A 24,789-nucleotide genomic window follows, 5' to 3' on the forward strand; every position below is an offset into this window, starting at 1 on the left:
GGTCAGGAAGCTCCCTAACAGCTATCTCACACTCTGGCCATTGCTAAGGGGATCTGGGATATTTGATTCACAGGCTGTGTGGGTTCCTCTCTGGCTTAGTTTTCTTTAAGCTGCATCTCTACTGAGTTAGGATTCACACAGCCTGGAGCCTACACACCGTGATGCTTTAGCTGAGCGTGGGAAATCATCTCCTGGACCCACCTGCTGCTCTTAGGCAAGGCCACCCCTGAGATACCATCCGGTGTCCCCTTGGCTCACACTGTGTTCTCTTCCTGGGCCCACGCTGAGCATTTAGCCCTGAACTAGCAAAGATTCAGGGCCCAGGGTTGGTAGTGTATTGTGGCTACCACTGGCCCAGCTCCAACCACAAGGAAAGGTTATGACAGACACCTGCTGACCCAGAAAGGCCCTTTCTGTAACTCTGACTGGGGGTGTATTGATGTCTGTGTCAGGGAGGGGTGGAAACAGGGTCTGGCCACCGGTGAGAGATGGCAGCAGGGCCTGGGCTCGGTCTCCTGGGTCTCAGACTCTAGGGGTCCTCAGTGAGTGTGCACAGAAACACTGGGAGCCAGCACTGCTGCCCCAGAAACACTGACTTGTGCCAGAAGCTGTGATCGTGTCTCCTCACTCCCAGCAGGGTCTCTCCAAACAATCACAGTTACACTCAGAGAGGTTAAATAAATAACTCAATTGGTGCCACATAGAAGCTAAAAATAAGATATGAGTGACATCCCCCTCGGCAAGCTCCTTCTCTCCCCTCTCCTTCAGGAAACCCTCTACAGCCGGCAGGGACCCTTCTTCTGCCCCATGATGTGCCATTTGGTCACAGGAGAGTGGAAACGAAGGTGCCTCAATAATCCAGGGGTACTCCGGTTGTGTGTGCGTGCGTGCATGCGTGTGTGTGCACCTGCATTTGTGTGTGTGTGAGGGTGGAGATGATTAACCTGTGAGGGCTTCCTGGAAGAGGTAGCATTGCTGGCAGAACTCAGGTGAAGTTTGTCCTGGGACCCTCCCCGTCCCCCCGGGGGGGGGACTTTTCTCCTTCCAGCTAGCTTCCCACCTGCCCCCCCCCACAACTTGGTAGCTGATAAAGCAGCCTGCACATCCCGTCATTCCAGTTCCCCTCCGTGCAGCTAGGGAAGAACTGAGATAGGAAGGGCGTGGGGTTTAAAGGCAGCCTGCCCAACCAGGATAGATCCCCGTGCTGTCAGGCGTGGGCACAGGAGTGTGGTCCAGGGGCACTCAGAGGAACAGGCAGAGGAGAGAGCCATCAGGGTGGAAGAGGAGCTGCATGCCTGGAGCCAGAATGTCCAGCAAAGGCCAATGCCCAGAGCCGGAGCAGGGGTAGGTGAACCTGCTGGCAGAGGACCTAGGACCATAGACTGGGGCCAGTGGCTGAGGGAGATAGGATGCCAGGGTCACAGGAGGGGGGCAAGACTACAAGTCCAGGGGTGGCCATGTGATAGGTGGCCCAGGGGGCTCGTGGCACAAATGTGGCTTTGTTCTTCCTTGCCCCATTCTCACATCCCCGTGACAGACAGGTTCCCCATCTTTCCTGGAGAAGTTCCAAGCTACAAAAGGCAGCTGTGTGGGCAGATGGGGACCTGGTAGGACACTAGAGGTGTGACCAGGTTGTTAGAAAGAAGGGGGCTTTTTGGGAGATGCATTCAGAACTGAGTTTCTTTGTTTTTTTGTTTGTTTGCTTGTTCTTTGGTTTTTCGAGACAGGGTTTCTCTGCTGCTTTGGGGCCTGTCCTGTAACTAGCTCTTGTAGACCAGACTGGCCTCGAACTCACAGAGATCTGCCTGCCTCTGCCTCCCGAGTGCTGGGAATAAAGGCATGCGCCACCATCGCCTGGCTCTGGTTCTGTGTTTAAAAAGTCATATTTCCAGAGGGACACAGAGGCACAAGCTGTAATCTCAGCACTCTAGAGACTGAGGCAGGAGGATTCTGAACTCAAGGACTGGGCTATATAGTAAAATTCTGTATGGGGGGACGGGCAGGAGGGAGGGAGCCTGGGGCTGTAGATGTGTTTCCCCAGGACCAGCCCATCCAAAGCCATGGAAACTCCAATAGTGGCCCTGTTTGAAGTCCCCATGGCCTTGATTGTGTTCTGTGTCCAATTCTAACCCCCTACCAGATTCCATCTCAAAAAAAAAAAAAAAAAAAGAGCTGGGGGCTGAGGTGGAGGGTGGAGGCAGAGGGTGTTCTTGTGTCTATGGAACCATTGCATTCTTTTACATTTTTGTTTTGTTTCTTTTTCAAGACAGGGATTCTCTGTGTAGCTTATGAACCTGTCCTGGCACTCACTCTGTAGACCAGGCTGGCCTCGAACTCACAGAGATCCACCTGCCTCTGCCTCCCAAGTCCTGGGACTAAAGACGTGCGCACCACCGTCTGGCTCAGAATTACATTCTTATTGCAGAAAATCTTGAAGTTCCAGGAAGGTGCCGATGATAAAAGGCGAGGTCCTGGCACTTAGGAGCTGTCTCAAAACACACACACGGAGGGCTGGGGAGAGGGCATAGTGGGTAAAAGGTTGGCCACACAAGTATGAAGGCAGAACTCTGTCTCACACAGATACACACCCCATTGGCACATGACTCTAATGTTGGTGAGAAAAGAGGCCTGTGGGGTCCAAAAAGACCCATTGTTTAGCAAGCACTGTGCACAGGACAAATTAGCTGCTGCTTGGAGCCTTAGTTTCCCCATCCTTACAATGGAGCAACACTGTGTGCCAGCTTCAATATTACACTTCCTTCCAGCTCGCTTCCGTGTTATTTTTGGTGGCCACAGACTCCGTCGCAGCTTCCTGTGCAGCAGGTCCCGCCAGGACAGCTGCTCTGCACCGCTCATTGCGACCATCCGCATCACAGGGCCTTTGCCCTGCTGCCCCACATCCACAGCGTCCAATGCCCCTGTGTCTCCGCTGCTGTCAGAGCCAGGGAGACTCTCAGAGCTGCCTCTGGAGGTGTCTGTGTGTGCTGGTCCTGGATAACTACAGTCTCGTGCCACAAAACGGACACGTCAGCCAGTGACAGTCACATGTACAACAGTAATCCTACAGATTATAGCCAGGCTGAGTGAAGGAGGCTGCCCCACACTAAGGAGCCCTGGGGGCCTCAGCACATCCCAGGCTCAGCCCATGAAGGCAGTAGGAGGCCATGAACAATGTCAGAACAAGGCCAGTGTGACCAGGAGCCCACAGAGCCCAGGCAGGGAGCACTGGGGAGGGCTGGTGGCATTGACACCCCAGAAGGAATGCTCAGGAAGAGGCCTGAAATATGCTAGGGCCTAGAATCTAAGCCAACTGTGCCAGCCATGCCGGCCGAGCCAACCAAGCAGGCTCCCCAGCCAGGCCCGGTTCCTCCAGGGAGCCCCTGCATGGAGGCACCTGGTCCTCTGGGAGGGGGTCTAGGTGGGGACTCCCTCAGGCCTGAGTGTAAGGACGTAGGGTCTGGGTCGCCATGAAGCCCTGGCAGGAGTTGAGCCTGCTCGAGGACAGTCCTCACCAATGCTGGTGTGAGCTGTCTCCTGCCAGTCCCAGACAAGGGGGACCTGAATGTGGAGGACTCAGCCAGGAAATCAGCAGCACTGTCCTAGGGAGGAGGGCAAGTCTGCATTCTCCTGTCCCCCACATTTGTCAGCTGGGACAGTCCCTCAGAGCCTGCAGTGGCTGCTCAATTTACTCCAGGCTCTATCCTAAGAGTTCTATCCACAGGGGGCGCTGTCCTGAAAGCTCTGTCCATAGGGGGCTCTGTCCTGAGAGTTCTGTCCACAGGGGGCGCTGTCCTGAGAGCTCTGTCCACAGGGGGCTCTGTCCTGAGAGTTCTGTCCACAGGGGGCGCTGTCCTGAGAGTTCTGTCCACAGGGGGCGCTGTCCTCAGCGCTCTATGCACAGGTGGCACTATCCTGAGAGGACGTGTGACTGGAGAGGCAAGGGAGCAGCTATGCTGTCCCTATAGGAGCACTGCTCCTGAGAGCATTGTTTTGAGAGCTGTCCACTGTGGGGCGCTGTTCTGACATGAATTCTGTTCACAAGGAGTGATGGTGGCAAGAGCTCTGTTCAAGGAGTGTGCTGATCTCCAAAGCTACGGAGAAACCCTGTCTCGGAAAACCAGAAACAAAACAAAACAAACAAACAAAAAAGAGTGTGTTGGCTTTAGGGGAACCTCCAAAGGCCATGAGCAGGTCCCAGCATGGGCAGATGCTGTTTACACAGATGCAAAGCATTCACCTGAATTCATTCAGGTTATTACAAAAACCCAACACACACACACACACACACACACACACGGATTCAGAATACAGACACTTATTCAGACACATGGATGTAGGCACTCATTTACACACTGACACAGCAATATACAAAATGACATTCAGCCTTGTGAGTTGGCTTGTGCCAGCAATTTCAGCTCTGTTAGAAGTAGAAGCAGCAGGATCAGGAATTCACAGGTCGCTTCTAGGTATCTAATACTTTGGAGGTTACCATGAACTACATGAGACCTTGTCTCAAAAAACCAACCAACAGATGAATAACAACAACGACAAAACACTCTCTGGACCCAGCATTCAGAAGAGCTCAGCCCCACCGCAGTGGCCGGCCTGTTGGCTCATAGGATAAGCTTCTGGGGGTGGCACAAATCATGGGTGATTGGATTGTGTCTTAAAGATGGAGATAGTCCCAGACACCCAGTTATCTGCCCCATATTGCAGGATGGACCCCTTTGAGGGAAAGCTGCGGAGGCTGAAGGAGGCCTTCAACACAGGGAAGACAAAGTCGGCCAAGTTCAGGGCTGAACAGCTGCTAAATCTGGGCCACTTCCTACAGGATAACAGCAAGGAGCTGCATGACGCCCTGGCTGGGGACCTGGGCAAGGTGTTGTGGGGCTGTGGGGTGGGGCATACAAAGGTTCTGGTGTGTCTTTCCCAGGCTGGGCTACATCCTTTCTGAGACCTCGAGTCCCTAAGGAGGGCTCATACCTTGTAATGTGACCCAAACTGTATCCTGAATAGTCAATCTATGCCTTCTATGCAGAATGCAGCATTTACTCTGGAGAAAATAGAGCCCCACCCCACCCCACCATGCCCAAGAGGCCAACTGATGGCTGTTGTCAGGTCACAAATAGGGAAACTGAAACACTCCCGTTAAGTCGCTTGCCTGAAGTTACAGGACCAGGCACTGGCAGGTCGGAATGCAGCTCCCATGGGATCACCCTGCCGCCCTTACGTCGTGTTTATATGCTCAAGGTCACTACCTCACGCCCTTCCCGAACGGTAGACCCCAGCCCAGCCTTGAACCAGACCTCCCCACCCCACAGTCAGCCTTCCAGTCAGACTTGAGTGAGATCATCCTGTGCCAGAATGAGGTGGACCTGGCCCTCAAGAGCCTGCAGACCTGGATGAAGGACGAGTCTGTGTCCACCAACTTGGTGAGCACCGTTGTCTAGGGGATGGCGGTGGAGGTGATGGTGCTTGCCCCAGGCCCCTTCCTGCCCTTGAAACCAAAGTAAGCCAGTTTTACATTGGGGACCCATCACCAGGGAGGTGAGGACCCATGGGAGTAAGGGAGGCTGTTACTCATCTGGCACCTCACTACCACCCTGCATCCTAGCTCACGAAGCTGAGCTCAGCCTTCATCCGGAAGGAGCCCTTTGGCGTGGTGCTTATCATTGCACCCTGGAATTATCCCTTGAACTTGTTGATCATGCCCCTCGTGGGGGCCATCGCTGCAGGTGAGTGGGATTTGGGAACCCCCTAGTCGGACAGTCATTCCCAAAGAGGGCATCCAGAGTTTCCTGGAGGGTGCGGGCACAGGCCTCCCCCCTCTACTTCCCCATTGGCTCCTTCAGGGAACTGTGTGGTGATGAAGCCATCAGAGATAAGCAAAAACACAGAGAAGGTGCTGGCCGAGCTGCTGCCCCAGTATCTGGACCAGGTGGGTATGGCTCTGCCTGCCAGCAGCCGGCATTCCCATATCCCTGTCCTGGCCAGTGGGGAGGTCCCCGCTGTCCTTGTGTCTGGCTCCTGAGTTGCCATCCTGTTTTGCAGAGTTGTTTTGCTGTGGTGCTGGGCGGGCCTGAGGAGACTGGGCAGCTGCTGAAACACAAGTTTGACTACATCTTTTTCACGGGTGAGGATGGCCCTGGCTAGGATCCTGGGCATGGGGACAGCAGAGAACACAGCGGAGAAAACAAATCAAGAGGTGGAGGTGTCCCTGAGGGTGGCTGTCCAGGACCTCTGAGAATCTTGGAGATTAGATCCTGGGTGGTCAGGATAGGTGGAACATCCCAGAACTTGGGCTAAGAAAGGTGTCTGTGGAGAGGGGAGGACAAAGTTCATGCCTAGGTCAGTTGTCCAGGTGAAGATGGTGTCTCTTGACCCTGTTCTCAGGGAGCCCTCGGGTAGGCAAGATCGTGATGACCGCTGCTGCCAAACACCTGACGCCCATCACCCTGGAGCTGGGGGGTAAGAACCCCTGCTATGTGGACGATGACTGCGACCCCCAGACTGTGGCCAACCGCGTGGCCTGGTTTCGCTACTTCAATGCTGGCCAGACCTGTGTGGCCCCCGATTACATCCTGTGTAGCCAGGAGATGCAGGAGCGGCTGGTACCTGCCCTGCAGAATGCCATCACACGTTTCTATGGAGACGACCCACAGACCTCCCCCAGCCTGGGCAGAATCATCAACCAGAAACATTTCAAGCGGCTCCAGGGCTTGCTGGGCTGTGGTCGCGTGGTCATTGGTGGCCAGAGCGATGAGGGAGCGCGCTACATTGGTGAGTGTCCTGTTTCCATCAGTGGCACACAGCCCCCTGGGCTGAGTCTCTTCCATATTGGAGGGGCTCACTCTGGACCTCGAGTCTGATCCCACAACTGAATCCTAGTTTCTGGTGCTAGGAGTCCCCAACACTGTGGTTCCTTGGCCTGTGACTCTTCAATGCTAAACTGCTGTTCCACAGCTCAGCCCCCCTGAGCTACAACCCCATTCCAGGTGTCTCTACGGTGGCTTAAATTCCTGATCTATCCTCTATTGTCCCATATCCCATGAGGCCAGATTCCTACACACTAAGCCTGGAGTCCTCTGAGGTCAGACCCTGAGACTCCCCATCTTGGAGCTCAGACTTTGTCCTGTCAGAGTCCTTGGTCCTCAGAGTATCCTTCCTAAGAAAGGCTGTCTACTTCCTGTGTCTTCAGCACCCACAGTGTTAGTGGATGTGCAGGAGACAGAGCCCGTGATGCAGGAGGAGCTCTTCGGGCCCATCCTGCCCCTGGTGACCGTGAGGAGCCTGGATGAGGCCATTGACTTCATCAACAGACGGGAAAAGCCGCTGGCATTGTATGCCTATTCCAACAGCTGCCAGGTGGGTGCAGACAGGAGAAGCTGCTAGCATTGTATGCGTATTCCAGCAGCTGCCCCAGATGGGTGCAGTCTTCATGGGCCATGGGAGAGAGCACACAGGCCGTCTGGATAGTAACAGATGTTCAGGGAATTCCGGTGGCTTCTTCGGCTCTGTCCCTGCCCTCCCTCCCAGAAGGCACTGAGGTTCCCTTCCACATCCTATCTAGATTTCACACATTCTCCTGGGCACCACCACATCTGGCTGAGACAAGAGTCTTGTTTTTCTAGACAGGGTTTTATGTAGCTCTGCCTCGTACTTACTATCTGGATGAGATGACTTCAAACTCCTGATTCTTCTGCGTTCACATCCCTAGTTCTGGGATAATGGGGTGAGGTGGGATTCCCCCCTGTATTCTGTGAATATCATTGGTTAATAAAGGAATTGCTTTGGGCCTATAGCAGAGCTATAGGGGAACAGAACGAGGTGGGGGAAACTAAACAGAATGCTGGGAGAAAGGAGGCAGAGTCAGAGAGAAGTCACGTAGCCCTGCCAGACACAGACACCGAAACTTCGCCTATAAGCCACCGCCACATGGTGATACAGAGATTAATGGAGATGGGTTAAATTAATACATAAGAATTAGCCAATAAGAAGCTTGAGCTAGTGGGCCAAGCAGTGATTTAATTAATATAGTTTCTGTGTGATTATTTCGGGGCTGAACAGTCGGGAACCAATAAGCAGTCTCCCCCCAACAATGGGGTACATACCGTACCTGGTTTTAGGTGGTGTTAGGAATCAAACTTAAGGCCTCAGACATGTTAAGCGGACACTGCCCATGGAGCTCCATCCTCCAGCCCTCAACAATGGATTTGTAAATACACTTTTATTTGAGAATACATTAATGGACAAGTCACAGAGGCAGTAGACTTCCCATGTACCTACCATGAAGGCAGACAGGAAGCAGAAGTCCCGTGGGCATTGCCATACCTGTCCCTGCATCCGTGTTGTCTGTGTTCCTAATCTAGTGCTTTGTGGACAAGGCCTCAGTCTGGGTGGCCAGGTCTCTACAATGTCCCAGTTTTCTGACAACTCAATCCAGAGAGATTTCCATAGAGGCAAAGGCTGTCTCCGAGTGCCCAAGAGTGTGCATGGCTGAGGAGATTAACAGTCATTTAGGCCGGGCGGTGGTGGCACACGCCTTTAATCCCAGCACTCTGGAGGCAGAGGCAGGGGGATCTCTGTGAGTTCGAGACCAGCCTGGTCTACAAGAGCTAGTTCCAGGACAGGCTCCAAAACCACAGAGAAATCCTGTCTCGGGGAAAAACAAAACAAACAAACAAACAAAAAAACCAGTCATTTAGGCAAGGCTCTGTCTGCCAGTGGCTTTGCTGGGAGCTGTCGTACCTCTTCTCAAGAGCTCAGGGCAAACCTCTAAGCCAGCCTCTGGGGGCGGGGGTGCTGCAGGGCCATAGAAAATGTTGATAACCAGGCTCCTGAAGATACATTCTCGACTCCGGGAGAAAGTATTGCTTCCTGAACCATTTATCTGACAAAATAGATGGGTGTGTGTACATGCATGTACATGTGTGTACGTGTGTGTACATGTGTATATATGTAATTTTCTTTGTTTTCTGAGGCAGGGTCTTGTAAACCAGACTGGTTTTGTGCTCCTATGTCTCTGAGAATGACCTCGAACTCCTGGGGCCAATCTCAGGCTGCTAAGCCCAAACCTGACCTTAGTGGCCCAAATTCTCCCCACACAGCCCCTCACTTCTTTCCTAAATGAATACAGGACTCAGCAGTTACCTCATGTTCCTCCACTGGGCCACCTCTGTGACCACCTGGCACCTCACTGTCCCCACTCTGCCTACATCTAGCCTCATGCTGCCTCCCTGAGATTACGTCCCAACACCTTGCTGGGGCCACACAGAGGCAGCAGACACATGGGGAACATGTACACAGCATAGGAGTCTGTGAGTCTGTCCAGACCCACCTTGGACCTCAGGCCCTTACTGAAGCAAATTATAACCTATAACCATGTGTCTTATAAGTTCCTCTTTCTCTCCCAGGTGATCAAACAAGTCCTGGACCGGACCAGCAGCGGGGGCTTCTGCGGGAACGATGGCTTCATGTACTTGACCCTGTCCAGCCTTCCTTTCGGAGGAGTGGGTAGGTGGCAGCAGCCCTCTGCCCTCCTGGGCTGATCCACGGTCGCATCCTCACTCTGCCGCTCAAGCACCCTGACTACAGGACGTGCGGCTCACCCTCAGGGGAGCGGACACGAGAGGAAGCCCGCTCCACAGACCGTGTCCACCTAGCCTGCCTCCCACCTCCCTACAGTCTGTGGTGGAACCTTCCAGGTGTGCTTGCACTTGCCTGTGTGGGTGAGGAACCGAGAAGCCGTTTGGTGGGTTTTAAGAAAACACACCTGAGGCTGCCAGCCATTAGGCACCTTGATGTCATCAAGAAACACTTGTCCTCAGTCACCCCTCCCCCACATGGCCATGGGTGTTTTCACTCAGCTATGAGGCTGCATGCTTGCCCCTCCAGCCTTCACTTGTCCCTGTGAACTAAGCCCTGGGCACCTCAGATTCCAGGCCACCTGGACTGTGGAGATGCATGCCCTGGAGACATAAGTGACCTTGGTAGTACGTCCCCCCCTCTGAACCACTTCATTATTGAAAGGGTGTCCTGTCCTTTCGCCTGGTGAGTCTCAGTAGTGTGAGGAGTGACATTTGTGGTGCTGGCCTCACCTGGTCTGTCTAGAGGACCCGCTCACTTTTCTCTGTCTTAGTTCTGCCTGCTGTGGCAGCCACTCCGCTTAGCCCTAACATGTCATCCACCTCTGAGGTTCTCTGGGTTATCCGCTAGCCTGAGTCCTTTGGACTCACCCACTATTCATATATTAGACCCCCCAACCCTCTGACCTCACTCACTCCAGAAATCACAGCTTCATTCCCTCTGCTTCGCCCAGGCCATTCCCCTGGACTTCCCTAGCTGGGTCCGTGTCCCTTCCTAGACACTGGGAACTCCAAGGACCTGAAGATTCACTTACTTTCTCACCCTCGGAGAAGGGCATCACTGTCCTAGAAGGGGAGACTAGAGCAAAGTCACTTACTCAAGGTGGCATAGCTATCCAGGGCAAAGCTGGGATCCATCCCACTCTCACCTGGCAACCCCGCCTCAGGATGAAATCCACTGGCCATTGTCTGCCTGTCTTGCACCAGCAGCTGTAAGCTGGTGCCAGGGAGGCGCAGGGCTCGGCCTTTCACTCACAGAGCCTTGTGTAGCCCACGGGACAAATGAGGAAACAGAGGCTCAGATAGACCCTGTCAGAGCAAGGTCTGTGATGCTCCTTCAGTTGGCCGCCGAAGGTCTGACCCTTTGTACCATGCTGCCCACAGGATCGAGCGGGATGGGCAGGTACCACGGCAAGTTCTCCTTCGACACCTTTTCCAACCAGCGTGCCTGTCTGCTGTGCAGCCCTGGGATGGAAAAGCTTAACGACCTCCGATACCCTCCTTACAGTTCCTGTAACGAGCAGTTGATGAGCTGGGCCATGGGCTCCCAGAGCTGCACCCTCCTATGAATGCCACCCCCACTCCTTCCTGCTGCCCAGACCCTGCCCTACCTGAGATTTCAGCCGCAATCCCCAGTGGTTCCAAAAGGCAGGTGTCTGGCCCAGCCTGTGCACACCCCACTTCCGGAACTTTTCCTGAACAGACCTGCAGCCAGGCAAGACCTGCGGGTGGCTGGTCCAGTCCCTTCCCAGAGCATGGGCCCTCATAGCCCCCTGACCCTCTCCTTAGGCAGATCTGCTGACAGAGAAACCCCCTCCCCAAGGTTGAGCAGATCTGGTGACTGAGGGGGACTTCCTTTGTCAGATCCTAGACAGGGTCCCAGAAGACAGAGCAGTGGCTCCCAGCTCCATCCACACCCGGAGGGTGGCTTTGTCCCACCTGAAGTGACATGATATTGAACATTGATCAGATTTATTGGTGGAATCTGCCTGAAGGGTGTTTATTATTTACTTTTCCATCGCCTTGATCCAATGACCTGATAGGCAAGTTCAAATTCTCTTGTAGCCCATGGTCAGAGGGTTCACTCAATAATAATTTCTGATGGAATTAAGGATCTTGGCAGGATGGTCATCAACACAGTGCTAATTTCAGGTGCCTTGTAAGAGAGAAGCGGGGCGGGGGTGGAGGTGGGGTAGCGCAATAGGGTACTTGCCAAGCATGTGGGAGGCCAGGGCTGCTGAAAGAGAAAGGTGTGTAGGGGTGATGTGTTCCCAGACAAGACAGAGATAATGCAGTAGATATGTCTCGAGACAAAGGTTATGTAAAGATAGACAACTGGCGTGGTGGCTACAACCAGACCTTCTTGGCAGTCACCTGAAGCTGGAAGAGGCGAGAGGACCCTCCCCGACACGCTTTTAGAAACCGGTGCCTCAGCAATTTTTTTTCTTTCTTTTCTGAGATAGAGTCTCAGTATACAGTCCTGACTGTCCTGAAACTCATGGCTATCCTCCTGCCTCAGCTGCAGGAGATCTGGAGCTACAGGTGTGAGCCACCGTATTCAGCTGGACTGTGCATTTCTCTCTTCAGCGCTAAGAGAGAACACAGCGCTGCTGTCTCGCCCACTTGGGGTCCTTTGTCACAGCAGCCCCAGGACAGGACAGAGCAAGGTCAGGAAGCTCCCTAACAGCTATCTCACACTCTGGCCATTGCTAAGGGGATCTGGGATATTTGATTCACAGGCTGTGTGGGTTCCTCTCTGGCTTAGTTTTCTTTAAGCTGCATCTCTACTGAGTTAGGATTCACACAGCCTGGAGCCTACACACCGTGATGCTTTAGCTGAGCGTGGGAAATCATCTCCTGGACCCACCTGCTGCTCTTAGGCAAGGCCACCCCTGAGATACCATCCGGTGTCCCCTTGGCTCACACTGTGTTCTCTTCCTGGGCCCACGCTGAGCATTTAGCCCTGAACTAGCAAAGATTCAGGGCCCAGGGTTGGTAGTGTATTGTGGCTACCACTGGCCCAGCTCCAACCACAAGGAAAGGTTATGACAGACACCTGCTGACCCAGAAAGGCCCTTTCTGTAACTCTGACTGGGGGTGTATTGATGTCTGTGTCAGGGAGGGGTGGAAACAGGGTCTGGCCACCGGTGAGAGATGGCAGCAGGGCCTGGGCTCGGTCTCCTGGGTCTCAGACTCTAGGGGTCCTCAGTGAGTGTGCACAGAAACACTGGGAGCCAGCACTGCTGCCCCAGAAACACTGACTTGTGCCAGAAGCTGTGATCGTGTCTCCTCACTCCCAGCAGGGTCTCTCAAAAATCATGCTAGGCTGGGCGGTGGTGGCGCACGCCTTTAATCCCGGCACTCTGAAGGCAGATGCAGGCGGATCTCTGTGAGTTCGAGACCAGCCTGGTCTACAAGAGCTAGTTCCAGGACAGGCTCCAAAACCACAGAGAAACCCTGTCTCGAAAAACCAAACCAAACAAACAGACAAAAAAATCATGCTAGTAAGGGACTAGAGAGATGGTTCAGGGGTTTCCAGCACTGGATGCTCTTCCAGAGGACCTGGGTCTAGTTTCTAGCTCTCTGATGGCATCTCCATTTCTGTAACTCCAATTCCAGGGTATCTGATGCCATCTTCTGGCCTCTGTGGACACCAGGAATATGATATGGTACACATATATAGATGTAGGCAAAACACCCATACACAAAAAATAAAAATAAACATATGTTTGTTTGTTTGTTTGTTTGTTTAAATTATGACATTAGGCTCAGAGAGAGTAAGCAACTTGACTGGGATCACAGAACAAATAGAAAAGAAAGATGTGAGTGACATTTGCCCATTGCAGCAACTCCTCTGCCTTCAGAGTCTCCTCTACGACTGTCAGTTCCCTTCCGTCCTCTGTCCCCTGTGTGTCATTTGGTCACAGGAGGGTGGAAATAAAAGTGCCACAATTTTTCTTGTAGACAGTGACACCCTGGCTGTGCCTGTGTGTGAGGATGGAGATGACTTCCTGGAGGAGGTGGTATTGCTGTCAGGGACCTGATGTGGTTTGTCTTCACCCCCACTCCCAGCTAACTTCCTGTCATCCTCTCCAGAACACTCAGACAAGCAGAGAAGCCTGCACAGCCTGCCATTCCGGTTCCCTATAGCTGTGCCCAGGAGGCAGTGTGGAGCCAGCCAGGGCGAGGGCTTTAGGAGGTGGCCGCCCCACCCACCATCTGTTAGCGCTCCTACCTGCACTTCCAGGTGGGGCAAGGTAGTGTAGAGGCAAGAGAGAGTCTGGCTAAGAAAGGAGCCACACATCTGGAACCAGAATGTCTGCTACGGACGCAGCATTGGGGTAGGTAGCGTCATTGCTACTGGTGGCAAAGGGTCTTAGTACAGAAGGCCTTGGGTGGGGGACAGTTACTGGTGGAATTGGGTGAGAGGCAGGGCTGGGAGTCAAGGGGTTGAGATCACCAAGGAGCCCAGGACAGCATAGTGACAACAGGACCAGGGGTGGAGGGCAGAGGTACAGCCTTCTGCTTTCTCCTTCTTCACGTTTCTGTGACAGACAGGAAGCGCTCAAGCCCCCTAGGTCTGGGGACAAAGCAATCCTGTCTGGAGGAGCTCCATACTGCTGAAGGGACAGCCATGTGAGCTAATGGAGACCTGGCTAGGGACACCAGAGCTGTGAATAGGGTGTCAAAAAGGAGGGACTTCTTGGGAGGCAAGGTCAGAACTGAGGGTTTTATTTGTTTGAGGTAGGATCTTACTGTGTAGTTCTGACTACCCTGGGATTCACTATGTAGACCAGGCTGGCTTCAAACTCACAGAGATCCACTCACCTCTGCATCTGGAGGTGAAGTTAAAGGCATGTGCTACCACACCCAATCCAGGTTTAGGATTAAAAAGTCACATTAGTAAAGGGGTCATCTCAGCTCTCTAGATGCTGAGGTAGTAGGATCATGATTCAAGGACAGCCTAATTGTTTCATTTTTTAAATTTTTATTTTATTTTTTAAAAGATTTATTTATTTATTAAGTATACAACATTCTGCCTCCGTGTATGCCTGCACACCAGAAGAGCCACCATGTGGTTGCTGGGAATTGAACTCAGGACCTCTGGAAGAGCAGCCAGTGTTCCTAACCACTGAGCCATCTCTCCAGCCAGAGTTGTTTCAAAAAAAAGAAGGAAGGAAGGAAGGAAGGAAGGAAGGAAGGAAGGAAGGAAGGAAGGAAGGAAGAAAATTTTTTTAAAAAGGAAAGAAAACAATGGGGCTGGGGATGGCAGGGTGCTTGCCTGGAGGGCATGAAGCTCTGTGTCTGTGCCCCAGGACAGCATAAACTGCCTGTAGTGGCACATGTATGTAATCCTGGCAATTGGGAGGCAGTAGCCCAAGCATGAGAATCAGGGGTTCCAGGTCATCCTTAGCTAGATAGCAAACTTGAGGCTAGCTTGAGCTACATAAGATCCTGTTGGGAGCCGGGCGGTGGTGGCACACACCTTTAATCCCAGCACTCGGGAGGCAAAGGCAGGCAGATCTCTGTGAGTTCGAGGCCAGCCTGGTCTACAAGAGCCAGTTCCAGGACAGGAACCAAAAGCTACGGAGAAACCCTGTCTCGAAAAACCAAAAAAAAAAAAAAAAAAAAAAAATCCTGTCAGGAACTGGAGAGATGGCTCAGTGGCTAAGAGTGCTGGCTGCTCTTCCAGGGAAGCAGGGTTCAGTTCCCAGTACCCATATGGTAGCTCACAACTGTCTGTAACTCCAGTTCCAGGAACATGATACTCTCACACAGACCTACAAGCAGACAAAACACCAATATACATAAAATAAAAATAGATTTTTTAAAAAGAGATCATATTATTGTGCTGAATGGCACATGCCTTTAATCCTTTCACTTTGAGGCAGAGGTGGTGGGTAGGTGAATCTCTGTGACTCTGAGGCCAGCCTGACCTATGTAGAGAGTGTCAGGCTAGTGAGAGCTACCTAGTGAGACCTGGTTCCAAAATAAAAAATCCCTGGTTACTGAGGCTCTGGAAATGTGACATTCTCTTAGAAAACGGGAAGCTACCAACAGGCCTTGAGGAGACGAGAAAAAAGTATGTAACTAAAAGCTTAGTGTGGTGGCTGACAGGCACATGTCACCTCCATACGCAGAGGCAGGAGCATTGCTTCAAGTTCAAGGTTGCATAAAGAATACCAGGCTGACTAAGGCTGCATGGTAAGACTATGCCTCAAACCCATCACATACATGGTGATCCCCTTCTTAGGTGACCCCAGTCTAAGTCAGGATGACAGTCAACACTAATTGGAACAATCAGCTAGTCTCTCTGAGCCCCACTTTCTGTTCTTTAGTATGAGGTGATGATCTCTTCTGGACTAAATGAGATGGCACTTGCCACCTTCTGTCCAATCGCCAGCTCTGACTTCCTTCCAGCTCCCTTCCGTGTTGTTTTTGATGGCCACAGACTCCGTCGCAGCTTCCTGTGCAGCAGGTCCCGCCAGGACAGCTGCTCTGCACCGCTCATTGCGACCATCCGCATCACAGGGCCTTTGCCCTGCTGCCCCACATCCACAGCGTCCAATGCCCCTGTGTCTCCGCTGCTGTCAGAGCCAGGGAGACTCTCAGAGCTGCCTCTGGAGGTGTCTGTGTGTGCTGGTCCTGGATAACTACAGTCTCGTGCCACATAACTGACACGTCAGCCAGTGACAGTCACATGTACAACAGTAATCCTACAGATTATAGCCAGGCTGAGTGAAGGAGGCTGCCCCACACTAAGGAGCCCTGGGGGCCTCAGCACATCCCAGGCTTAGCCCATGAAGGCAGTAGGAGGCCATGGACAATGTCAGAACAAGGCCAGTGTGACCAGGAGCCCACAGAGCCCAGGCAGGGAGCACTGGGGAGGGCTGGTGGCATTGACACCCCAGAAGGAATGCTCAGGAAGAGGCCTGAAATATGCTAGGGCCTAGAATCTAAGCCAACTGTGCCAGCCGTGCCGGCCGAGCCAACCAAGCAGGCTCCCCAGCCAGGCCCGGTTCCTCCAGGGAGCCCCTGCATGAAGGCACCTGGTCCTCTGGGAGGGGGTCTAGGTGGGGACTCCCTCAGGCCTGAGTGTAAGGACGTAGGGTCTGGGTCGCCATGAAGCCCTGGCAGGAGTTGAGCCTGCTCGAGGACAGTCCTCACCAATGCTGGTGTGAGCTGTCTCCTGCCAGTCCCAGACAAGGGGGACCTGAATGTGGAGGACTCAGCCAGGAAATCAGCAGCACTGTCCTAGGGAGGAGGGCAAGTCTGCATTCTCCTGTCCCCCACATTTGTCAGCTGGGACAGTCCCTCAGAGCCTGCAGTGGCTGCTCAACTTGCCCCAGGTGATGTCTTGAGAGTTCTACCTACAGGGGGCGCTGTCCTGAGAGCTCTGTCTACAGGGAGTGCTGTCCTGAGAGCTTTGTCCACAGGGGGTGCTGTCCTAAGAGCTTTGTCTGGGGCGGGGTGCTGTCCTGAAAGTTCCATCCACAGGGGGTGCTGTTCTGAGGGTTCTGTCCACAGGGGGCGCTGTTGTAGTCTCTGTTCGCTGCCATAGTTGGGCCTGTGTGGCGGTATGTCCTGAGAGTGAGGCATATGTGTCTGGATGTCATTAACTAGAATGGTGAGCTGTGAAGTCCAGGGAGGATGTAGGTGCTGATGGGGCAGGACTTCAAGGGCACCACAGGGATTTTTTTTTCTGCTCCCTCTCAGGGCTGTGAACAGGTCCCAACATGTGCTGTTCCTGTCCACACCGACGCAAAGCAACACCCATTCCCACCCAACTCACCGCACAAGTCATGTGAATGGGCCCTGAGGTGTGCACACCAAGATAAACCCACTGACAGACACTCTTTATATGAAGACACTGAAAATAGGCACACTTGTATACAAGCAAACATGCACACACAAACATATACATATCATCTTTATAGTTGGAGGCAAGCCGGGGCTACTGTTGTGTGGCAAAACTTTTACTGCAGAGGCAGAACACAAAGATCTTCTCACCCCAGATAGGGAATCCCATGACAGACCAAAGTACAAACACCACCAAAGTCCAACTTGGTGAACCAGTGACTTTAATTCCAGGTTGCTTACAGGAGTGTGGGTGAGGGGTTGCTTGCAGGAGCAGAAACAACTCAGTGACAGCTGCATCACTAAGGTCCAGCCCAGCACAGTGACAGCCACAAAGCTGGGAACCTGGAGCTCACTGTACAGCCTGCAAGCAGCTCAACTCTTTGGACAATGTCTTCCAGGCAGTTCTGCTCTCGCAGGGAGGGGCCTAGTCTCTCTCTCTCTGTCTCTCTCTCTCTCTCTCTGTCTCTGTCTCTGTCTCTGTCTCTGTCTCTCTCTCTCTCTCTCTCTCACACACACACACACACACACAAACAGAGACATAGAGAGAGACAGAGAGAGATGAGAGAGAGAGACAGACACAAAGAGACAGAGAAACAAAGGAAGAGTCAGAGACAGACAGACAGAGAGACAGAAGGGCAGGTGAGATTCCTTGGCAAGGCAGACATGTCCCACACGAGCTTGGTGACCTATGTGTGTTGGGACCACAAGAACGGTGGAAGGAGAGAACTGACTCCACAAATCTGTCCTGTGACTTCACACACATAGTGGGAGTGCCTCTCTTCACATCCCATAATAAATACAATTTAAAAGAAAAAAAAAAGAAAGAAGCTATGAAAATGCTTATTTCAAACAACAACAAAAAGTCATTAAAAAAAAAACAGACACAGTAACACCCAACACCATTCTGTAACAGCTGCTCCGGGGGATCCTCTGAGGGCTCTGAAGCTCAGGGTAGGGATTTGGGAGGATGGGAAGGCGGGGCATGGGCATTTGGGGGCTGCCTTGTGCTCTGGAGCGGCTGAAGCTCTTCCTAAGGGTTGAATGGAGCACAAGCTCCACAGAACGCTGTCACATCCTGCAGGGTGGACCCCACTGAGGACACACTGCGAAGGCTGCGGGAGGCTTTCGCTGCAGGACGGACACGACCTGTGGAGTTCCGGACAGCACAGCTGCAGGGCCTGAGCCGCTTCTTTCAGGACAACAAGCAGCGGCTGCAGGATGCACTGGCCAAGGACGTGGGCAAGGTGCTGTGGGGGCATGAGTGTGGGATCTAGACAGGTGCAACAGTCCTTCCCACGCTGGGCCAAATGCTCCGTGAGATCCTGTGCCCTCGACGAGGAGAGAATGTCCTGGTGTACTTAACCCTTGCTCTATGCAACACTGACTTGAGAACATGCAGAGCGCCACTGAGAGGCCAGCTGGATGGTTGTTCTCAGGTCACAAATAGGGAAACTGAGGCACTCAGTTTTAAATTGTTTGCCCAAAGTCTCAAAGCCAGGCAGTAACAGTCCAGAATTAGTCCCCATGGAACCATACACTGCATCTATAGGCTCAAGGTTACTACCTCACGCCCTTCCCGAACGGTAGACCCCAGCCCAGCCTTGAACCAGACCTCCCCACCCCACAGTCAGCCTTCGAGTCAGACACGAGTGAGATCATCCTGTGCCAGAATGAGGTGGACCTGGCCCTCAAGAGCCTGCAGACCTGGATGAAGGACGAGTCTGTGTCCACCAACTTGGTGAGCACCGTTGTCTAGGGGATGGTGGTGGAGGTGATGGTGCTTGCCCCAGGCCCCTTCCTGCCCTTGAAACCAAAGTAAGCCAGTTTTACATTGGGGACCCATCACCAGGGAGGTGAGGACCCATGGGAGTAAGGGAGGCTGTTACTCATCTGGCACCTCACTACCACCCTGCATCCTAGCTCACGAAGCTGAGCTCAGCCTTCATCCGGAAGGAGCCCTTTGGCGTGGTGCTTATCATTGCACCCTGGAATTATCCCTTGAACTTGTTGATCATGCCCCTCGTGGGGGCCATCGCTGCAGGTGAGTGGGATTTGGGAACCCCCTAGTCGGACAGTCATTCCCAAAGAGGGCATCCAGAGTTTCCTGGAGGGTGCGGGCACAGGCCTCCCCCCTCTACTTCCCCATTGGCTCCTTCAGGGAACTGTGTGGTGATGAAGCCATCAGAGATAAGCAAAAACACAGAGAAGGTGCTGGCCGAGCTGCTGCCCCAGTATCTGGACCAGGTGGGTATGGCTCTGCCTGCCAGCAGCCGGCATTCCCATATCCCTGTCCTGGCCAGTGGGGAGGTCCCCGCTGTCCTTGTGTCTGGCTCCTGAGTTGCCATCCTGTTTTGCAGAGTTGTTTTGCTGTGGTGCTGGGCGGGCCTGAGGAGACTGGGCAGCTGCTGAAACACAAGTTTGACTACATCTTTTTCACGGGTGAGGATGGCCCTGGCTAGGATCCTGGGCATGGGGACAGCAGAGAACACAGCGGAGAAAACAAATCAAGAGGTGGAGGTGTCCCTGAGGGTGGCTGTCCAGGACCTCTGAGAATCTTGGAGATTAGATCCTGGGTGGTCAGGATAGGTGGAACATCCCAGAACTTGGGCTAAGAAAGGTGTCTGTGGAGAGGGGAGGACAAAGTTCATGCCTAGGTCAGTTGTCCAGGTGAAGATGGTGTCTCTTGACCCTGTTCTCAGGGAGCCCTCGGGTAGGCAAGATCGTGATGACCGCTGCTGCCAAACACCTGACGCCCATCACCCTGGAGCTGGGGGGTAAGAACCCCTGCTATGTGGACGATGACTGCGACCCCCAGACTGTGGCCAACCGCGTGGCCTGGTTTCGCTACTTCAATGCTGGCCAGACCTGTGTGGCCCCCGATTACATCCTGTGTAGCCAGGAGATGCAGGAGCGGCTGGTACCTGCCCTGCAGAATGCCATCACACGTTTCTATGGAGACGACCCACAGACCTCCCCCAGCCTGGGCAGAATCATCAACCAGAAACATTTCAAGCGGCTCCAGGGCTTGCTGGGCTGTGGTCGCGTGGTCATTGGTGGCCAGAGCGATGAGGGAGCGCGCTACATTGGTGAGTGTCCTGTTTCCATCAGTGGCACACAGCCCCCTGGGCTGAGTCCCTTCCATACTGAAGAGTGCTGTGTTTGACCCTGAATGCGAGCTTCATCTTGGATCACTGCTTCTGGTGCCGTAACTGTGAGCAAGCCTGTGACTCCTAAATTCCAGGTCCCTAGACACTCAAACCCTGGAGTTCTGAGAGGTCAGATCCTTAGTTTCTCCAGTCTGGAGCCTTGTTTCTACCAAGCCCTGAGAAAAAGCGAGGCTGTTCCTCCCTTTGTTCACAGCACCCACGGTGTTAGCGGACGTGCAGGATTCGGAGCCCGTGATGCAGGAGGAGATCTTTGGGCCCATACTGCCCTTGGTGACCGTGAAGAGCCTGGATGAGGCCATCAACTTCATTAACCAGCGGGAGAAGCCACTGGCCTTGTATGCCTTCTCCAATAACAGCCAGGTAGGCCTGCCGGGGCTGGGGCCACAGAAAAGGTGACAAGGGGATGATTGACCATACCTCCTGCTGGGGGCTTTAGACAGGTGCTGCAAGTTTGAGCCACTAGCCTGGGTCCCTCAATTTCCGCACAAAGACCCCTGAGAACGGGACACAAGCAGGGCCACAGGTCCCAGCGGCATGACTGGCCAGCTGTCTGTCCTGACCGAGGCAGCCTCCACTCGCAGTAAGGACTGTGCCAAAGAGGGAGGCCCCTCCTCACTTCTGAGCTGTGCAGAGTTCCTATGAGACTGAAAGACGATACCAAACAGGACCGCATGGGCAAAGCTTGGCTGGTTACAGTGAGGGTCCACCACACCCTCGCCAAGTCCTAACCTCCTCATGGTCACAGTGATGGGCCTCGACCTCTGCCCTACCTATTCCTATGAAGGGTGCCCCCCAGTGGGTGCTTAGAATAAGGGACTGCCAGCAGAGGGAGGACCTGGGAGAGGTGATGCAGAGCTGAGAGCTCTTTGTTCCCCCAGTGGGACTGTCAGGGCTCACCCCCTTCCTGTGTGCTTCTGCCTCCCTCAGGTGGTGAACCAGATGTTGGAACGTACCAGCAGTGGTGGCTTTGGGGGCAATGATGGTTTCCTCTACCTGACTCTACCTTCTATGCCCCTGGGGGGAGTTGGTGAGTTTCTGGCCCCCTCCACAATCCAGCCCCAACCCCAGAAAGTCTGCTATTCCACATGAATGTGGGCCCTGGGCCTCTTACAGCCTTGGTTTTCCTATCTGAAAAATGGTTGACTGTGCTGCTTTTCTGTGTTCCCTTGCCAGTTTTGGGCTTCTGACCCAGGTAGGTGGTGGCCACCTAGGCTGGCAAGCAGGGTTACACAGGTGCTGCCTTCACACTCTTGTTCTCTGTGTCCTTGCAGGCAACAGTGGGATGGGCAGGTATCATGGCAAGTTCTCCTTTGACACCTTCTCCCACCAGCGTGCCTGTCTGCTGCGCAGCCCTGGGATGGAAAAGCTTAACGACCTCCGTTACCCGCCTCATGGTCCCTGGAACCAGCAGTTTATAAGCTGGGTCATGGGCTCCCAGAGCTGCACCCTCCTATGAATGCCACCCCCACTCCCTCCTGCTGCCCAGACCCTGCCCTACCTGAGATTTCAGCCGCACTCACATCCCAGTGGTTCCAAAAGGCAGGTGTCTGGCCCAGCCTGTGCACACCCCACTTCCGGAACTTTTCCTGAACAGACCTGCAGCCAGGCAAGACCTGCGGGTGGCTGGTCCAGTCCCTTCCCAGAGCATGGACCCTCAAAGCCCACTGACCCTCTCCTTAGGCAGATCTGCTGACAGAGAAACTCCCTCCCCAAGGTTGAGCAGATCTGGTGACTGAGAGGGACTTCCTTTGTCAGATCCTAGACAGGGTCCCAGAAGACAGAGCAGTGGCTCCCAGCTCCATCCACACCCGGAGGGTGGCTTTGTCCCACCTGAAATGACATGATCTTGAACACTGATCAGATTTATTGGTGGAATCTGCCTGAAGGGTGTTCATTATTTACTTTTCCATTGCTTTGATCCAATGACCTGATAGGCAAGTTCAAGGGGGAAGACTCTCTAGTAGCTCACAGCTTCAGAGGAGTCTATCCCCATGGCTCAGCAGACATCATAGAATACAGTTAAGTTCATAGAATGGCAAGCCAGGAAACATCATGAATAACAAGAAAAGCATGGTTGATTAGTCAAGTCTGTTCTGGGCCCAGGCAGGGGTGTGTGCGAGTGTTGGCTACATCTCCACTCCTAGAAAGAGGTAATGAGAGGTAGAATATGAAATTGGGGACTTGGGGATAAAGAGATGGCTCAGTAATTAAGAGCACTGGTTGTTCTTCCAGAAGACTGAGTTCAGACCTCAGAACCCACATAGCAGGTCATAGTCATCTTTAACTCCACTTTAAAAAGATCCATCTTCTTCTTAGGGCCTCAGCAGGTACCAAGCATACATATGATGCCCAGACATACATAGGCAAAATGCTCATACATGGAAAATAAAATTTAAAAATGGAGGCTTGAAACCAAGTTTGGTGGTGCACGGCTTTAATCGCAGCACTCAGGAGGCAGAGGCTGGCGGATCTCTGTGATCTTTGTAATGCTGTCCTGGGCTACAGGACAGTCGGATGTGTAGAGAGAGACCGTGTCTCAAAAAACAAACAAAAAACTGGAGACTTCATCTAAACATGGGAAACTGAAGTCTTAATCAAGACAGGGTTGATCTGAGTTCACTGAGGCAAGTCCAGGGGTAGAGTCTAGAGACAGAGGGCTTGGTTGGGGATTGTGGATCTGGAGTCTGAGTAGACAGAATGCATGACCTTGGAGTTGGTTCCTTGTTCTTCGCCAATCCCCCTACACCCAGGCACAGAGCCACTCCAATTCCCAGCCTCGGCTTGCTGGCTCCATAGAGTCACAGGAAATCTGAGCTAATGGCCTGAGGCTGAGAAAGTAAAAGAAGTGTGGTTTTAGAAAGTCTGGGTGGTGGCATCTCCAGAATGGTACGTTGGGGACACAGCAGAGGCCCTTAACGGGCTTATGGGCGGATGAAGGAGAGAATGGACGAATGGATGAGAAGAGGAACAGATGGTGTGTGGATGATGGAGGGATGCCAAGACTGATGGGTTCTTGAGTAGGTAGGCAGGTGAGTGGCAGGCTTGGGAGCTGCCCTGGGGCTCCAGTGGGTCATGGTGAAATCTAGCCATAGGTTCTGGGTCCACAGTGGTCTCAACTGCCCACTGTCTCAACTGAGAGTGTCCATAGGAAAACCAACACTACAGGTCTGAACCCAGGACATCAGGTTAGCAAGAAGCCAGCAGCACAGGGCTGGAGGGGCGGCCGAAGGGACTGGTCCCAGGGAAAGTGGCGGGGTGGCAGAGAGAGAGCAGCAGGACCCCAGGCCTGGAGCATAAATGGCTTTGGGAGGTCAGGTCTGGGAGGAAGGACTAAGGTAAGGGCTATATCTGTGTGTGGCCATAGCAAGGGCCTCTTGCCCTTCTGTGGGCTGTGCCGGTTAGTGTTTTGACAACCTGACACAAGCTAGAGTCATTTGGAAAGAGGGAACCTCAATTAAGAAAACGTCCCCATCAACTTGGCCTGCAGGCAAGTCTGTGAGTCCTTTTCTTAATCAATGAGTGATGGTGGAGCTCATTGTGGGTGGAGCCATTCCTAGGCAGGTGGTCCAGGGCTGTGAAAGGAAGAGCAGGCTGAGCTAGTCACGGGGAGCAAGCCAGGAAGCAGCGGTTCAGTTTTAGTTCCTGTTTCAGGTTCCAGCCGTGACTTCCTGTCCTGACTCCCTTAAATGATGGATTTGTGCAGACCTGTACACCCTTCCCCCAGCAGCCCTCTGTTCATGGAGTCTTTAATCACAGCCACAGAAGCAGGGCGCTGTCCCTTGAGCTGTGGTACTGGCACCGTGCCGGGGACAGAGGACAGAGCTGTTTCCCTGGGGCTGTGTCTGTGGACCTCAGAGGGTTCTCAATGCCCCCGGAGGAATACAAAGAGACTTCTCATGTTCTTCTGTCCCAGCATGGTCACCAGAGTCCTGCCTTCTATTCCCTGTTCTCTGGAAAGCAGACTTTAGGGGGCAGAAGCCAGCTCTGGCTGGTTGCCATGTCCCCAGTACCCAGCCAGAGCTGGCCCTGCCTGGTACCTAAATAGAATTAATAAGGCAGGTGGAGGAGGGCTGAGGGACAGGGAACAAAGGCACCCCTCAGCTGCCTCCTTCTTGCCTTGTACCCTTTGAGAAGGGGCCAAGAGTCTTCACCTGGGCATCCCCAAGCCCAGGTCCTGGCCTTGAGAAATAGTGATGGCGGCCTGGCACAAGGTTGCTGGTCAGTGCCCACATGGCTGCCCTTCCAGCTTTCCACTTCAGTGAGCTGAAAAATTAAACCTGATTCAATGAACCTTTTACCCCAGCTGGGCCTTCTCCTTTCTCAGCTGCGGTGCTGCCTACACTCCCTTCCCCACATTCCCAGGCCCTCTCTGTCCACTTCTCCCCCCTCCCCCCCCC

General features: G+C 53.3%; 2 protein-coding genes across 2 annotated transcripts; both read left to right on the top strand.

Moving 5' to 3' along the window:
- The first annotated feature begins 1,306 nt into the window (after window positions 1-1,306).
- LOC126498444 (aldehyde dehydrogenase family 3 member B3) lies at window positions 1,307-11,169 on the top strand. Its single transcript, XM_050137114.1, has 10 exons — window positions 1,307-1,344; window positions 4,717-4,879; window positions 5,322-5,432; window positions 5,615-5,735; window positions 5,853-5,938; window positions 6,052-6,133; window positions 6,394-6,780; window positions 7,199-7,365; window positions 9,414-9,513; window positions 10,749-11,169. Exons 1-10 carry the CDS (start codon window positions 1,307-1,309, stop codon window positions 10,931-10,933), a joined length of 1,440 nt encoding a protein of 479 aa, XP_049993071.1. The 3' UTR covers window positions 10,934-11,169.
- A 2,325-nt stretch (window positions 11,170-13,494) lies between these two features.
- On the top strand, window positions 13,495-22,709 carry LOC126498443 (aldehyde dehydrogenase family 3 member B2). The gene is made up of 10 exons (XM_050137113.1): window positions 13,495-13,705; window positions 18,307-18,469; window positions 18,853-18,963; window positions 19,146-19,266; window positions 19,384-19,469; window positions 19,583-19,664; window positions 19,925-20,311; window positions 20,586-20,752; window positions 21,320-21,419; window positions 21,664-22,709. The coding sequence occupies exons 1-10, from the start codon at window positions 13,680-13,682 to the stop codon at window positions 21,846-21,848; spliced, it is 1,428 nt and encodes a 475-aa protein (XP_049993070.1). The 5' UTR covers window positions 13,495-13,679; the 3' UTR covers window positions 21,849-22,709.
- Window positions 22,710-24,789: the final 2,080 nt, after the last annotated feature.

The sequence above is a fragment of the Alexandromys fortis genome, unplaced genomic scaffold (genome assembly GCF_014885135.2).
Source record: "Alexandromys fortis isolate MF-2015 unplaced genomic scaffold, M_Fortis_MF-2015_v1.1 scaffold_3, whole genome shotgun sequence".
In the NCBI taxonomy this organism is placed as follows: Eukaryota; Metazoa; Chordata; class Mammalia; order Rodentia; family Cricetidae; genus Alexandromys; species Alexandromys fortis.

Excerpts from the sequence above, each read along its gene's own strand:
- LOC126498443 (XM_050137113.1), top strand. The coding sequence starts at position 13,680 with ATGTCTGCTACGGACGCAGCATTGGG. Across the intron at positions 19,470-19,582 it reads TGCCCCAGTATCTGGACCAG|AGTTGTTTTGCTGTGGTGCT; the intron begins GTGGGTATGGCT and ends CCTGTTTTGCAG. Across the intron at positions 19,665-19,924 it reads TGACTACATCTTTTTCACGG|GGAGCCCTCGGGTAGGCAAG; the intron begins GTGAGGATGGCC and ends CCCTGTTCTCAG.
- LOC126498444 (XM_050137114.1), top strand. The coding sequence starts at position 1,307 with ATGTCCAGCAAAGGCCAATGCCCAGAGCCGGAGCAGGG. Across the intron at positions 4,880-5,321 it reads TGGCTGGGGACCTGGGCAAG|TCAGCCTTCCAGTCAGACTT; the intron begins GTGTTGTGGGGC and ends CCCACCCCACAG. Across the intron at positions 5,939-6,051 it reads TGCCCCAGTATCTGGACCAG|AGTTGTTTTGCTGTGGTGCT; the intron begins GTGGGTATGGCT and ends CCTGTTTTGCAG.